The sequence below is a fragment of the Astatotilapia calliptera genome, chromosome 14, assembly GCF_900246225.1.
Source record: "Astatotilapia calliptera chromosome 14, fAstCal1.2, whole genome shotgun sequence".
NCBI lineage: Eukaryota > Metazoa > Chordata > Actinopteri > Cichliformes > Cichlidae > Astatotilapia > Astatotilapia calliptera.
This window is the reverse complement of record NC_039315.1, coordinates 8,761,481-8,777,685: the sequence shown is the minus strand read 5'-3', so window position 1 is coordinate 8,777,685 and position 16,205 is coordinate 8,761,481. Positions and strand designations below refer to the sequence as shown.

Here is a 16,205-nt window from a genome sequence, read left to right as displayed (position 1 = left end):
TATAAAAGGCCTAATTCTGGATCCAAACATATTTAAAATGCTGTTCAATCAAGAATATAAGTCAATTGTGTTAGCATTTTTTTTTTAATAATGTACAGTTTGAATCTCATACACCTGCAGCAATTACAACACCCTGTAGCTGTTCTGTGTTTTTTAATAACGTCATTTTATTTTAGTTTTTAATGCATCATTTTTGGTGCATATATAAATAAGACACATTCTGTGTGTGTTTGATGTAGGAGTGTGGTGGTGCCTGTGAAGAAAACCTCCCCTGGCAGCCTAGCAGTTAACACCCTGGGAAGCAGCAGCAGCACCTCTCCAGGCTTGACAACTGGCAGCACCCCCAACATCTTTGCTGCTACCTCTGCGACCCCCAAAAGCATGATAAACACTACGGGTATGCTACAAACAAGGTTACTGGACTAAAACCGCGTTGTTCAAATCCTACACTCAGTCCTAGTAGCCTTGCTAGGATTTACATAATACTGCTTCAGTATTAAGATTACAAGTTGCAATTACTTGTAATCTTACTGACCTCTCCCGATTTTCCGTTAAATGATGCTATTCTAGGAATAGAACAAAGTGTTTTTACTGTGTATGATCATGTGATCCTGGATGTCCTTGCAGGTGGTTTTTGCTATCACTAGATGGCAGTCTTTACCTTTTTTGACTCCCCAAAGCAGCCCTGTGCTTCTGAGAGTGAAAATGGCTGTTTAGCCACCAGGATTTGTCTAGACACCACCCTAATTTTAATCTGCTTCAACTGTACAGAAAACAAATCTTTTTTTTTTTGTTTTGCCAAAAGTGAATTTGCATACCCTGACTTTTTATGGTGCATGGCTTCTGATCTGACTGACTAAATGGCCTCTCCCCCCTTGCTGTCACATTGCTTCTCCCGAGGCTGTGCTGCATTGAGCAGGATTCACCTCAGGGCCAGTGTACTCTGGCTTTTGAAATACCCCACTTAACACAAAGAAGCACAAAGGATTTCAAACACCTTTTAGTGTGCTGTATTATTATTATTATTATTATTATTATTATTATTATTATTATTATTATTATTATTATTATTATTAATATTATTAATAGTAATAGTAATAATAATAATAACAACAATAATAGTAATAATGGTAATACAAATCACTCTCCTCTCTGAGGCCTTGTGAAGGAATTTGAGAAATGTACCCAAGTGAAAGTGTGCTTTCAGCTAAATCCACAGACTCTCACCCAGACCACATGATATCATTCTCACTGGTCTGACCTCTCAAAAGGACAGTCAGAATGATTTTATATTTGCGACTATGCTGCCAAGAAGCTCTGACTCAGGTTTCACCTTTAAATTACAGTTGTCACAATATCCAAATTTCTTGGCTTGTTTAAAGCTTTTCCGATATGTTCGATATGTTGGTTGATTCTTCATCTTTGTCGTTTTACTAAACAAAACAGTTCCATGTGTCCCTGCTGGCACAAGTTTGAACCAGCTGAGTTGCACTTGGATTTAGTTAAAGTGCATAATTTGTTCTACTTGGTTGAAATTTGGGCTGAAGTCTACTGTCAGGGGCCAGATTGTGGCTGCTTTTTTATAACCTCCCATCCTTCCTTCATTTTCTTTCAGTCATTTCAATCTGTGTGCCATTAAAAACATTTACAAGCACTGGATGTAACTTTAATGGAATTTCCCTGAAGATAGACAATGGTTTTGAATAAGGCGTTGCTTCTTTCTTCAACAAATCTTGTGGTAGTATTTAAATGCTTTGAATTGACCACATTTTACTGTCTATTTTTAGTTACCTAAATATTTCTGCTTGGTACTTGACAAGGATAGTTAAAACACAATAAGACATAGCATTGCGTTTTCTTGTATCCACTTGTTCACTTAGTGGGAGGGGTCACTAAAAATCAGTGCAAAGTTGTTTGGTGGTCACCTTTATGCTGAGATGAAATTTTATATCCTGATTCAAAGTGGTATTCTTCCACTGTGACAATGCCTGCATTCAAAGGCCATTAGGGGGCCACTGAATGGTTTGATCAGTGCAGAAATTATGCAAGCCATGTGTGATGGCTTTCACACTTACCATATTTTGACCCAGTTGAACACATATGGCAGAAAGTGCACCAATGAGTTACACACCACCACCATCATCAAAAGCAAGTGCCGTAGCGTGCTTTTGCAGCACTTAGAGGCTTAACATCATAATAAGATGCCTAATGGACGTCTTTCCTCTAATTTGTCAGCCATCTGTATAAATCTGAAATTATTTTTGCCTTGCATTAATGTGATTCGCTTCTGTTATTCCTCCCGCAGGAGCCACTGACGCAGCTGCTTCTACCTCCTCTTCCTCCAGTTTTGTCAATGGAGCCACAAGTAAGAATCTGCCGGCCGTGCAGACGGTGGCCCCCATGCCTGAGGACACAGTAGAAAACATGAGGTACAACACAGTTCTTCCATTCAGCCAAACTCATTTAGTCAAACTGTGTCACTTCTGTATAAAATCTACCTGAAAGTAGATTTTTCTACATTGTGTTTTTTTCCTTAAAGTTTCCTCAAAGTGCTAAATCAAGATTTTCTATAGTTTTCTGCATTTTGTGTGTGTGTGTGTGTGTGTGTGTGTGTATCGATATATATATATATGTATATATAAAAACCAAAATAGTGGTTTTATGTTAACACTGTGGCAAAGTTTGTCCTAATTTATGTGCATGTGTATTACCTTGAGTACAGCTGGCTGTGACCTTGACTCATCTTCTCCCGTCGCTCTAATAGTTTGTGACAGACATCCTTAGATCTACTCTCCCACCGACTGCTGAGAGCCGAGGTCTTTCTCCAGAGTCTCGCTCTCCTCTCTTGCTCTGCCTCAGTGTTTTCTGCCACAGGAATAGAGATTCAGTTGCCATGGCAGCAGTAACCGACATCACTTAGCGTAACTGTGAAGTCAATGATGGTACTATCTCACCACAGAACCTACTGATGCCTGTGTTATATTTTAGATCACAGCCGAGCTGAATAGATTGCTTCGGTCTACTGAAATCAAACAAATAAATCTGATTATTACCATAGTTCTTTATTATAATATAATGACTTCATGATCCCAACTTTTAAGTCCCAAAGCATCATGAAGGAAGGATTGCCTGTGGTTTCTTTATTTTTTTTCTCTCTATTTCAGTGCCTTTTGTGAAGTAGACCAGAATCCACTACGTCAGAAGCTGACACCTCCTGAGCTCAAACCCTTTAGCTCCCTGACAGGATTAAAGACAGCCTCCAGAGGTGCAGGACAGTGTCTTAGGCAAGGACATCTATGCTAGCTACCTAGACTTCCTGCATCCTGCACTTTATGCTAGTGTGTCATCTCTCTGAATATGTTTTCCCAGGTTTCTTGAAGCGGGTTTCCACTACACATAAACCGTCCCTCTTCTCTTTCTGTTTTTCTGTATTCTGCAGCTTTCTGTCCATCTTAGCTGGGAAAACAAGCTTCAGCTCTCCTCGTGTTGTCCTTTTTTTTCTGTGTGTGTGTGTGTACACATAGGAGATATACTGTATCTCTACTTGTACACCGTCTCAGTTTGTATGGCTGCATGACTCCAGCTCACAGTTTTTCCGAGGTTCTTAGATAATGTCAGCCAGAGGCATAGAGTGATTGTCTAAAAGATGTGGAACTTCCTCTGCAGTGAACAACTGTGATCTCAAGTGCAACTCTGGTAACATATCACAACAAAGAATGCAAACAGCTAGTGAGATGTGAGTTCACATGGCTCTTAATAACATTAAATCTTCACTCACTAACATCTCTGCTGATAGCAGCCACAATCTCATTGATATCTGGCTTAGTTTGCATCCTCTGAAATGTGCTGGTTACCTCTTGCACCCACCAGTCTGACTCTGACAGTCTGACTACACACTAAGTGCTGTTAGCTGTGCACACCGGGTGAACTGTGGGGCTCTCACTGCTCCTTTTTTTATTGCTCCTTGATAGTGTAGCAAAAAGAATGACCTCTTTCAAGTTTTCTTTTTGAAATTCAGGTGTCTAATTTCTTTTTCTGACTTCTACTTTGATGTGCTCTCTGACAGCATTACTACAAAGCTAGAAAGGGCCTTGGAGAAAGTCGCACCCCTGCTGAGAGAGATCTTTGTGGACTTTGCGCCTTTTCTGTCTCGCACCCTGCTGGGCAGCCATGGACAAGAGTTGCTCATAGAAGGTACAGATGTTGTATGGCGCGTTTTATTCTTAGTGCGCTGTTAACATTTTTGTCCCAGTCACCCCACCGGCTGCCAAACTTTGGATGCTGTAGACATTGACAGGAGAGTTGCGATATTGCACACAAGCTGGGGGTCTGATTAAATTTGTTTTCCCTTTCATTCATCTTGTGGCATGTGTGTGTTTGTTTTCTTCATGATTCTTTTCTCAAATTCTTTCCACATATTGTTCCTAGATGTTTTTGTAACCATCAGCATTTCACTGTCAAACCAATCTCATTTTGAACTAAATGTTGGTAGCCTTTGCCACCTCATTGCATTATTTTTAGTGCCAAAATAAGATGAAATTTCCAACTCACTCTTTCCAACTCACATTGTACTAGAAGGGATTTTGAAATCTTTTTTTATTTTTTTATTTCAGGGTAAGCTTTAACCTTTTTGTGCACAGTAAAATCTATATGCACGCACATTTTTATTACAATGAAGTATAAGTGCTTAAATGTTTCTGTATTACCGTAGTCATTGTTGTTGCTATTAAAATGTACTCTTGAATGTTTGACCTAGACGTGCCTCTGTGCAGCCACGAGGTTTAATGGCATTAATTATTTTATTTTAAAACGGTATTACAGCAGTCACTTTACAAATAGAGCTGCACTGACTGGTTTGGTTGTGCATAGTGTTTGCAGAAGTGTGAAATCTCTTTGCTGCACTCCACTCTATTTCCTGGTGGCTGCGTGAAGCTTTCCAGTCCCTTCTTCAAGCCTCAGGTTGGCAGCCTCTCACAGTGCTACTTGTGCCTAACCTCAGGGCTCTATGCCTACATGTGTGTGCACTACCACTCTATTCCCCAGGCTTGTTTTGGCTTGTATTCACAAGAAAACAGGGCCACCGCAGTCAGCACGCGCATGAGTGAGACTGTGTGTGTTTGCAGATGTTTGTCTGTTTGTATGTAGTCCAAAACATACGCGGGTGGTCTCCGCTCTCTCAACTTGCACCCAAAATGCTTTCTCTGAATGCGGATTGCAAAAGTCTTTTCTTTTGCTGGTAACCTAACCGACACTGGTGGACACTGGCAGAGAATGACAGGATGCTGCCAGAACGCACTCTTGTGACTGTTATTTAAGCCCTGCTAGAGAAATACTTTGACCCACATTTACTGACCACCATTGTCCACTTTTCTCCAGGGGCATACTTTATTCATTAACTGTTTACACAACCAGTTGATTTAAAAAATGCATTTCCAATATTTTAATGTTTTGAATAACATTGCATTTAGTTAGGGTTTTTGTTGTTTTGCAATGTTGGATCTGAAATTTTATGGATCTTTTTATTAGCATCTTTTATTGTCATCTAATTTAAGCTTTTAAAAATAATCAGCTTTGGCATGTTTAATGATAAGAAGGGTCTTCTTTATTTGATATAACTAGTCTTGTCGAAATGAATGGTGAAATGATGCATTAAGTACTTTCTGCGCTCATGAAAAGGACATTTGAGGTTTTACGGACTCCTTTTTAAAAATGTTTCCATTCCAACCAGTTAAGTTCCACAAACAAGCATGGTTTCCTCCAAGTCAGCCGTATATCATACATATATACATAAGTAAATAGAAATGTGAGTATGCTATGCACATGTGGCTTGGTCTACTCACTCAGTGTCAGGAGAAAGGAATGAAAAATCAGGTAGCAAAGCCTTGACAAGTGTGAATATGTCTGTTACCCTTTCACTCAAAGTCTGTCAGCAGACTGACCAAGCTGACAAACCAGAGCTGATCTCAGGCTGCAGACTGTAACCCCACAAACAAGGTCATAGATAGACAGCTCGGGCCTCAGCACTCTAGACATGTTTAACCCTGTCTGGGTCTGTGAAATGTGAACTCTGACAGGGATTAGAGCAGGTTTACCAGTCAAAACACTGCAAATACACAGAATCAACACTTGCTCTTGGACACCTATATTATATGGAAGTTTATCAAGCCACTTCAGCCCATCTTAGTTTCAGTCTGTTCATGACTGATTTTGCTTCGTCTCTTTTCGTCATCTACTTTTCTTCCCGACCCTTCCCAGGCCCGCAGTTGAAATACTGTGCTGTAGTGCAAAGGCGCTCCATTTACCAGTAATTACCAGTCATCCATCACTCCTTAGATTGCTCGGGGTCAAGCCCTCCTGTGCCCCGTGTGCCCCTTTGCCTCACTCTATTCCTTCACCCCCTTTGCAGACATGTGGTCACTGCAGCAATTATGTTGTGTGCACCCTGAGCTTTACACTTGGAGTTGTTGGGTAAGAGCTGTGCGCGAACACTGCCGCTGTTGTGATGCCTGCCGCCTGCTCCTTGCTGTCCCCTGAGTGGCCCAGCTTGCCGGCACATCACCCCACAATGCCACATTCACCCATGCCTTAACCCTGCCCTGTTTACAGGAAAGGACTGGCAGGCCATGTTTAAATAGAATGCATTTAGTTTGTCTACCAGCACAAGGCCAGGGTCAGTTGGCCACCTGACTACTGTGTCAGTCCGGACTGACTTATGGCTTAGCGTGTCACTGCTATAACAAGAGGTCAACTGTGGCACTCTGTGTACAAGAGAAGGGTCACATCCTCTTAGAGTATTTACAATATGTTCCCTTGGACAGTCTCTGCTCATGAATAGAACTCAATGGAGAATCAGTGACCAAAAGATCCATCCATCCAGGGTTTGAATATTTTGCATTCTGTGTTAGATTATACCATTTAATCACACAAGTAAAACCATTTCCGCTGAATTTTGTCTAGTTGACCTTTAAAGGGGACCATTTATGCTCGTTCCTGGCTTTCCACCCTTGTACAATTCAAATTCAAAGTTCAAAATAATCCCTATTAATCTCAGTGCTCTCAGGTCTTTTTGCAGCCCCTCTGTTCATTATTTTATTAAAACAATCAGTTTCAGCTCCTCTCCCTTTGCTGACATCGAGGGTGGCAGTGAACTTTTTTCTGATTGGCTGTTTCATGCAAACAGAAGCTTAGAGCCAGAGCTGTGTGGCTGAGATGTTTATATTAGGGATAACCACTGCACTGACATCACACAGAGCCAAGATAAAAAAAAACAAACAAACAAAAAAACAGCAAAAAGAAAAAAAAAACTGCCTGAAGAAGATTTAGAGCAGACTGAGGCCTGAGCCCATTGCACATGTCTAATATAAGCATCCAACTCATATGCTATATATATTACAGAAAATAATAAAACATAAATAGAAATAAATAAAAAGCCATGAAGGGAAACGTCATGTAATTAGAATTAAATTCATATTTATAAAATATATTAATATGTTATGTTTACATATCATAGTTTACAAATACACAAGTGCATTAATATTATCAGTATATATCATTGTTATCAAACGGTGCCCATACTTAACAGGCATGTCAACCAATGTAAATGTTACTGCAGTTTTAGTGTTTGGACTTTTGGAGGTAGGTCTGCTGCTGTGTTTACATGTGGACAGCAAATTGTACCTTGGACACACATGTGATTGTTTTATTTATTGTTTTCTGTGCTATTACAGCAGACACTCGTGCATTTCTCATTAAGCTATTCTGTATAATTAGGCTATTCTTTATACCCGTGTCTTCAGGTGCTTTTTGCATACTTTATAAAACCGAATAATATCAAAGATAACTCTGCTTTTAAGTATAATGCAAAACTATTTTGCTATTAATAATTTTATTAAATAAGCCATCATTACAACTACATGAATACTATTTTGTTTTTAAGTATTTGTACTGTGAAAAACTTAAAGTTCCTAGAAATCTTCTTTGGTGGATTCCCCATCATCCATGAAACAACAACATCCATGGGGCATAGGTGTTTTTACTCTGCCTGCCTATAATGAGTACTATAGAGTTCCTTTCTTTGCTTTATTAATGATTGCACCTTTAATGGTTCTCGCCGAGTGCAGCAGAAGGGCTGGAGGTGCAGAATACGAGACCAGTTGCAGCCATTGTTTCTACAAATGAGCTTTTCACACCTGCCCATGTTTCATTAGAGAGTTGTCTGCTTCAGCGGCTCACCGTCTACCGAATGGAGATGTGGGAAGAAGCTGTGAATGTCTTCTGTGAGCGTGTGGCATGTGTGAAGGATGTGCGTGTGTGGGGGTTGGAGTGCTCGTATGTAAATGTGTTGCAGATGTATTTTTTTGTTCTGTCGGTTTTTTTCTCCTTTACAATTTTATGACAGGCAAATTGGGAACACAATTTGGGGAGGGTTGGCAAAAATGCTAAAAGAGGCTATATACAGTAGCTTTGCACAAGTCGAGTACTGTATGTCGGTGTTGTGCTCTATGCGTTTTTCTTTTTTTATATATTATCTTGTTTGCCCAAATGATTACACCTTATCATACCAACAGTTGTATGCTTATGTTCTTTAACATGCAAGATTAATGTCTCTTCTTTTCATCTGCTTTATCTCCAAAGGTCTAGTGTGTATGAAGTCAAGTACCTCAGTGGTGGAGCTCGTCATGCTCCTTTGTTCTCAGGTGAGCATTTTCTTTCTCATTTTTTTCACAGTTTTCATCTTCCCAGGCTCTCTTTGTCTTTTTCTATCTGCCATTCTTTTTCATGTCTAATAGGCCGTTCTATACTCTGCTACTCTTGATAACATACTCTCTGCCAACACTCTGTGGAGACGTGCAAGGATCTGGTTTCAACCTTTGCAGATCAATATAAGCTGACACTCTGTACTGGCAAATTAGACATGGTCATTGCTATAACCTAGTTCACTCACCTCTTACTTTGAAAGATGTATTTTAAACAGAGACATGCACATTAGATATACCCTTTATCCAGTCCAAGTTGTGGATATTTTGAAAGTATACACATTTATGGTTAAGACTTGCTTCAGTTTTGAGGGCTCATGTTAGACAGCAAGTTATTTAATCTCTTCCCTCTTTAAGCTAATTGTCCAAACGGATGGTACAGACACACACTGATCTCTGAGAATCTACCGACTTTCTCACTACGCCCTAGAGCTTTATTACCAAGCTCTCCTTTAGAGAATGAGCTCCACCTCATGCCAACCCTGCAAGTGACTGATCACCTTTGAGCTGACCCTCTGAATCTCTTGTTAAGCCCATGTTTTAGGGAAGGTCAGAGCCCTGATGTAGCAGTTAGAACAGGAGACATTTAACATACCTTCTGTCAGCCCATCAGTCTTGCGTCGGGAGCCCATAAGGAAGCCATTACTTGGTGCCTCTGTGGATCCAGACTGCTGGGCCAAAGTCTTGAGGAGGTGGATTGCCACGAAGTGTGCTCCATGGTATCCATAGTCCAAAGGGCTCTTCGGCAGGGAGCTGTGCCTCTGTTATATGGAGGCCATTATTCAGGGGCTTTCCACCAAAAAATGTACGTAAATGGGGGAGCCAGTTTTGAGTTATTGTTGCTCTTTTGATGGTTTTTGATGGGCTCCTTTTTGTGCTGCTTTTCTGTCTGTGGGAAGTTGCATTTTCCAGCTTTAGGATTTATTGCAGATGAGAGCATCAGCATGCTGTTAAGGGTCTGAGTCCACCCCCCGTTACACAGATAGCATTACTGCAGCTCCAGAGGTTCCTGCCATTAGGGGCTCGCGGGCTGAAACCCAGGCTGAGATATCGATCAGACAGCAAGGCCTTGAAACTAGATTGTACGGTTTGGTGTCCTTCTAAAACTGTTCAGATAAAGATGAACAATTGCTCTTCATCCTTATAATACACTCTCTCTATGTATATACTCCACTTTTGTTACCAGCTGGTATAATTAACTGATGTAAAAATAGATAATTAGCAGTGTGTTCTTCATTACTTTTTTCAGGGAACCAAGCTCATATGTGCTGACCAGCTGTCAGAAGCAGCAGAGACAATCCTTAATCTGATTAATAACTGCAGTGCAAAGAGCTCATAATTGATGTCTTTGGTAGCACATATTGAATCTCAGCTGGTTTTAGAAAGCACAGCGAGTCTTGTCAGATGCAGGGTGAGCTTTTATCACAATAAAATGCCATCTTTGACATGCCCCCTCACATACTTTAACATTAATGTTTTAAGACAGCAAGGAGGGCACTTAGATGACCTTTAGTCCCTCTCTGTTTTGTGACCTGTCACTTTTATGAATAAATTAGTGCTAATGATCTGCCTTTTCTTATTTATGCATACTAATCACAGCAATCATTATGTTGCTGGCCATGGCTGCAGACACTATGTGTCTCTCCTCAGTCTGGGCAGCTGAATGAAAGGGTCAAGCAGCTCTGTTTCTTGTAACAGCTTAAACATAGAGGGGGGGATCTAGAGTGGAGCCACAGAGATTTAGTGATGGAAGGCCTCCAGATGTGGAGAGTACAACTGAGCAAAGCAGAGTAGATAAAAGCAAAGGCTCCCGCATACTGACAGGTTGGATTGAAACACCACAAATACTTAGTGCCCTGCTGAATTTCAGGAAGATGAAAGTGGGAAGAGAGAGATGCCTCTCAAGGCCATCAAGCTGTTCACTGGGACAGGAGTTGTGGGATTTTAGGTGGTAGGATTTTCAAAGATACAATGGAGAATTCCAGTATTTCCCCAAGTGAGCATCAAACACTTCTTAGTATCGTTTGCGTTTCAACAAACTCACCTGCTCTTTAGTATTATGGCACTTTTTAGCCACTTGTAGCAAATTCATTTGTATACAGTAGACTACTGTAGTCTTCAGTTTTTTCCAACTGAAGCATTTTTCCCCCAGAAAGCTAAATTCAGTTTATATCATATCAAATACAGTGTAAATGAGTTGTAGTGTGTGGAAACTAAACTCAGCTATAAGCAAGTCACTATAGGACTTTAGTTCTGCTCGGATATTACTAAGAAGTAGTAATCCTGGATATGCCTGCTTGATATGTAATTATGAGCTAATAATAATGAGACAAAAATATGTCAAGCCTTTTTTATTTTTTAATTGTAACCAGACATGTCCAAAAGGCCAAACTATTGGTGCATCTTTAAAATTTCGTTTTTCTTGGCGAAACTACTAAACAAACTTTACATAGCCAGAGGTGCTGCACTGTGGTTATGGTCTGCATTTACATCAAGAATTACATCTCTTTTTAAGGAGCTGCACGTCGAGCCTAATTTCCTTCAAATGGGCTGCAGAGGATTTTTTAAATCTCTGCAATCAAAGGCAGCCTCCTCTGGGAGTTGTGCACTCCAGCTAAAAAAAAGAAAAAGAAAAAAGAGAGTCTCTGAAGTGCTATCTCAGCTGTCAACAAGCATACCTCAGACAAGATAGCATATTTGACTAGTTCATGCTTTACCTCCTCTGACCTGCTGCCACTTTCCCGGTGTTGCCCAAGTGTCACGTCTGCCTTGATTTCCGTATTTATTTTTGTCACGTGAGCATGGTGCGAGTGGAACCTTGGAAGTCTGGCTGTACATGATCCCTTTCCAAATCAACAACAGCCTATTCCAGGCAGATACTGTAGCACAGGAAAGGGGTCAGGGGGAACATTTGGAGACCAGATGCTCAGCAGTTTGTCAGCACCATCTCCCTGACTTAACGCATCGTAGGGTCAGACTGTGCACTCGTGCGCGAACCAGTATGTGTCAGTCACAACAACTATGTACAAAAACACGTACCCATACATAATAATGTCAATGTCAGTTATTTTAGTACTATACTAAACAAATGCTGTTTATCTTATCCAGACACTCACAGGGAACAAGCAGTGTGTACCTCTTTTCTGCATGCAGATTATATACCACCATATAGTCTTTCAGTTGGGAATAGCAGTTATATTTAATGCTTTTTCGGTAAACAATGTTCAAAGGTTCCTTTATATATGTGAATAGCCTTAAGTTATATGTACATTATTAGCCCTTAGAACTAAAACCCTTTCTCCTTTCATTTTTCTTCTGTTTCCCCTTTTTCTTTGAACTGTGGCCTTCTCTATTTTCTCTTCCATTTGCACCTCAGTAAGGTTACAGGAGAGCTGAATTTCCCACAGTGAAAGGCGCGCGCTCAAACTGCTTTTTAATCATTTCCAGAGCATGTTGTGAGACAGCAAGTGCTGGCACTCTGGCCCAGGACTCGGATTCCTTCCAGGCACTCACTGCAGGGCTCAGTGAGCCCGCTCAGTAATCTGTCACTGTAAGGGACGGAGGAAATGGCTGTATTTAAGCGAGAGGATACAGTTTCATCCCACAATTACATCTCTCCTGTGTTTACAGATCTTTTCACAGAGGAAGAAAGGATGGTCTTACATGTGGTGCAGAATTTCAGCTTTTTATAGCTATCACTTTATTTTTTTTCCTCAAAGGATATATCAACGAAATGCTTTTTTTATGTACTTGAATTACAAGCTATGAAACTGTATCTAAATTGCAGTTTCAAATATAAAATTTTCATGACGAAATGTGATTCTTGTCACTCTTTTCCGAATGATCTTGCTGCATATTGGATGCAAAGTCTGTTTTAATTTTTGATGTGCTTTGCAAAGATTTCTGATGTGTTCTTTGTATTATTCTGTTAGCTTTATGGTAATTTAGATGCACGGGCAGTCCTTGTGTGAGTAATAAATATTTTTTCTTTCTCTTCAGGAGTGGCAGAACTCGATTCAAAAGAATGCTGGACTGGCATTCATTGAGCTAATTAATGAAGGGAGGTAAAGTATCAGTTTATTAATATACATAAGATTAAACAACAAGGCCAGACACTGGGTTACTAATCCCCCTGTTTTTTACTAGATTGCCCATAAACCTCTTGCTCCTCTTGGCTGCTCTGTTGGAGGTAAAAGTAAATAAGATTGTTGTGAGAGAATAACATAAGAGTCTCGGGTCCTCCTCTTGTATTTTGTCCCTCTGTCTTTTTTGCTGTGTTTTTCTTGATTCCTCCCTCTTCCTCCCTGGGTGTGGCCAGACTGTGTTTTCTGTCGAGCAGATCAGGGGCGGCTCAGCCTCCTTGCCCATCTGCTGACCCATCTGGCCAGGCCTCCTCGATGCCCAGGTTCAAGCCTGAGCCCAGCCAGGCTTCTGAGTCCCCCGCTGGCTCGGGAACAAAGAGCTTCAGTCAGTAGGGCCACACGGCGCTGTCCAGGGTGCTGCTGACAGACACATAATTTTCCAGTCTTACTCAAATCTCTGTGCACCTATTCTGCTTAACTAGACAGACGTATATGTAGTTGTAGTCTGGTAAATCTGTTTGCCTTACAAGGCGTGGCTGACATAGACATTGTATCTGTTGTATGTGCAACAGAACATTCAGCTATGTTTCATAATGCAGCTGTTTTAATTCCAAGCCATTAACAGGCAGGCTAACAATGCTCTGATTAGGTGGATATTTTATTTAAGCTTATTCCACAATCAGATCTGACATCCACTTTAGAGGCCATTTATCCTCCCCTCGTGAAAACAAAGAGAGCATTCATTAAGTTATTGCTGCTTCTAGCACCAGACATTATCATATTAAATAGCTATTGAGAAAGAAAGGTGTGTTACTACTTTTATAACTAATGTGTTTCATGAGTTGTATGTCAATGAATGCCAACATGAGATGAGAGAGGCGCCTCTGCTAAAGGCACTGTCAGGAGGTGCAATCCACACATGGAAGCAGTCAAAGGACCAAGACAAATAAAAAACAACCTTTTAACTTTAATGCTGTTGAAATGACTGATGATAAGACATTTGTTGTAGCGAAAGAAAGTAGAAATGTTAATGATAATCAGGCCCCCCTCTTGACATAATGAAATTTTAGTTGCATTTGTTGTAGCAGCTAAGCACCCTCACTCCGTCATGGCGCGAATGGTGATTGATTAGTGTTTTCTATGCATGAAATAATACCACAAAAAGTCTGGTGGAGCGCGTAAATGTCTTTTTTCCATCTCCAAATATCACTTGTCAACTTGCTTTCTCATCTATTCTTGGTTTCGAAACAAAGCTTGGCGTTGTCAGCCTCTGTCTTTGAACAGTGAACTTCTGTCTATTAACGAGTGCTTGTCAACAACTAAAGAGGCGAGAGCAGCTGATGAACGCAGCCTTGGGATTACTGCCTCTCCTTGGGATGGGAGGGAAAATTACAATCTGTATCAAGCACTGAAGAGGAACAAGGGGTGTTTTAATTAAAACAAAGCTGGCCTAATGGTGTGTAAAATGGCATGTAATCTACACACAATATCCAGGGTGTTTTCACTTATTAAAGATACTGGAACCTATGTGTGAATGTGGGTGGAGACCACGGAGTGTCTAGACTCAGCCATGTGAGAAGCTTTCCACCGCCAGGCTTGTCAGCAATACAGTTTCTGGGTTGATGTTCTGGTCAGTGGGAAGGGATGCTCAGTCAATCAGGAGCGTGGCAGACAGGCTCCAGTGCTCTAATGACACTCTATTCCCTCCTTAATGCTACAGAGGGGTCTGTCACTGACCTGCAGCCTTGCAACATAACTCAGACAAATGATTCTGTTTACCAGTCTCCTCTCTCACTAAGCAGAATGTTACACAGTCCTGACAAGCTAAATTTACCTTTACACTGTGCTTTCCTTTGGAGTGTCTTTGAAATGCATAGTAATTTTAAAAATCCTGATGTTTTCTCCTGTTTTTAAATTTCTTTGCAATATTAAAGGTTGCTCTGCCATGCCATGAAGGACCACATAGTCCGGGTTGCCAACGAGGCTGAATTCATCCTCAACAGACAGCGAGCAGAGGACGTGCACAAACATGCAGAGTTTGAGGTATAAACTATGCTTCTGAAAGCATTAAAGGCCTGCCCAGAGTTGCACAGCTTACTGAATCAACAGTAAATACAGTATTTCAATATTTCAATTGACCAAATTTCAGTTTTACCATCTGCTGTGAAAATAGATTTTGACAATCTGCTAATGAGCTCTAAACAAATCCTATTAGTATAAAACAGGCATTCAACTTTATATGCTCAGTAATCGTGTCCCTCTGTGTCCTCACGAGGATTAAATCCTCGCTCTTACAACTCGTATAAATTTAATTATTGGTGGCAAAGGGATCCCGGCAATATTAATTTAGGATTTTGATATGAGCTTTTGCCAACTAACTCGGGGGATAAAATCCCTTTGTCTGTATTTAGCCTACGCCCATCAAACCATCATTTGAGATATGAAAGGAAACACTAGGGTTTAAGTGGCATAATAAAAGAAGTGCACACTGGAGTAATAAGACCTTATAAAAGCACTAATCACTAATAAATGTTATGAAAGTAAGTAGTATTTTTTCAAATACAACAAATTATTATTTGAAGGTTAATAATTACAATAAATTAGACTCACTGGCCATTTGTTAAGTACACCTGTTCAACTGCTCATTGATTCAAATCAGCCAATCACATGGCAGCAACTCAATGAAATTATAAATGCATAATCAAGAGAACCTTCTGAAGTTCAAAGTGAACATCAGACTGTGGAAAAGAGCAAGTGATTTTGCACAAATGGCGGGATTGTTAGTGACAACAATAACTAAAATAACCACTCCTTACAGCCAGGATATGCGGAAGAGCATCTCTGAATGCACAACACACTGAACTTTGAAACAGAAGAAGACCACACTGGTACAGAAGTACATGAAAATGAGGATACAGTTTGTGCAGATTGACCAAAATTGGACAACTTAAGGTTGGGAAAATATTGCCTGGTCTGATGAGTCTCAATTTTTGCTGCCACATTTAAATGGTAGGGCCTCAATTACACATCGATCTATCCTGCCTGTGCGAATGGTTCAGGCTGCGTGTGATGTCATGGTGTGGCAAAAGTTTCTTGGACCCCTTAGTTCCAACTAAACATTGCTTAAATACCACTACCTGGCTATATGCTTGCTGTAAATGTCTGTTTGTTTTATGACTATGACAATGAGTTCACTGCTCATTGTCATGGTAGCTTACCTTTGGAATGTGGCGGGAAGGGAGATTTTAATCATGGATGTGCAGTGGAAAAAATCTGCTGCAACTGTGTAATGCTACAGTGGGGCAAAAAAGTATTTAGTCAGCCACTGATTGTGCAAGTTCCCCCACTTAAAATGATGACAGAGGTC

The 16,205-nt window shown here is 40.5% G+C and overlaps 1 protein-coding gene across 5 annotated transcripts in view; it reads left to right on the top strand.

The window, feature by feature from the left end:
- The window catches only part of nbeab (neurobeachin b), a 201,460-nt gene that overhangs the window by 92,057 nt on the left and 93,198 nt on the right, over positions 1-16,205 (top strand). For 3 of the 5 annotated variants that reach the window (XM_026191617.1, XM_026191616.1, XM_026191615.1), the window contains exons 31-37: positions 240-397; positions 2,306-2,429; positions 3,165-3,284; positions 4,067-4,194; positions 8,635-8,696; positions 12,756-12,820; positions 14,773-14,881. In XM_026191617.1, the coding sequence (XP_026047402.1) occupies positions 240-397; positions 2,306-2,429; positions 3,165-3,284; positions 4,067-4,194; positions 8,635-8,696; positions 12,756-12,820; positions 14,773-14,881 (766 nt within the window). The remainder of the gene's footprint in view (positions 1-239; positions 398-2,305; positions 2,430-3,164; positions 3,285-4,066; positions 4,195-8,634; positions 8,697-12,755; positions 12,821-14,772; positions 14,882-16,205) is intronic. The other 2 variants (XM_026191619.1, XM_026191618.1) reach the window with 1 other exon arrangement.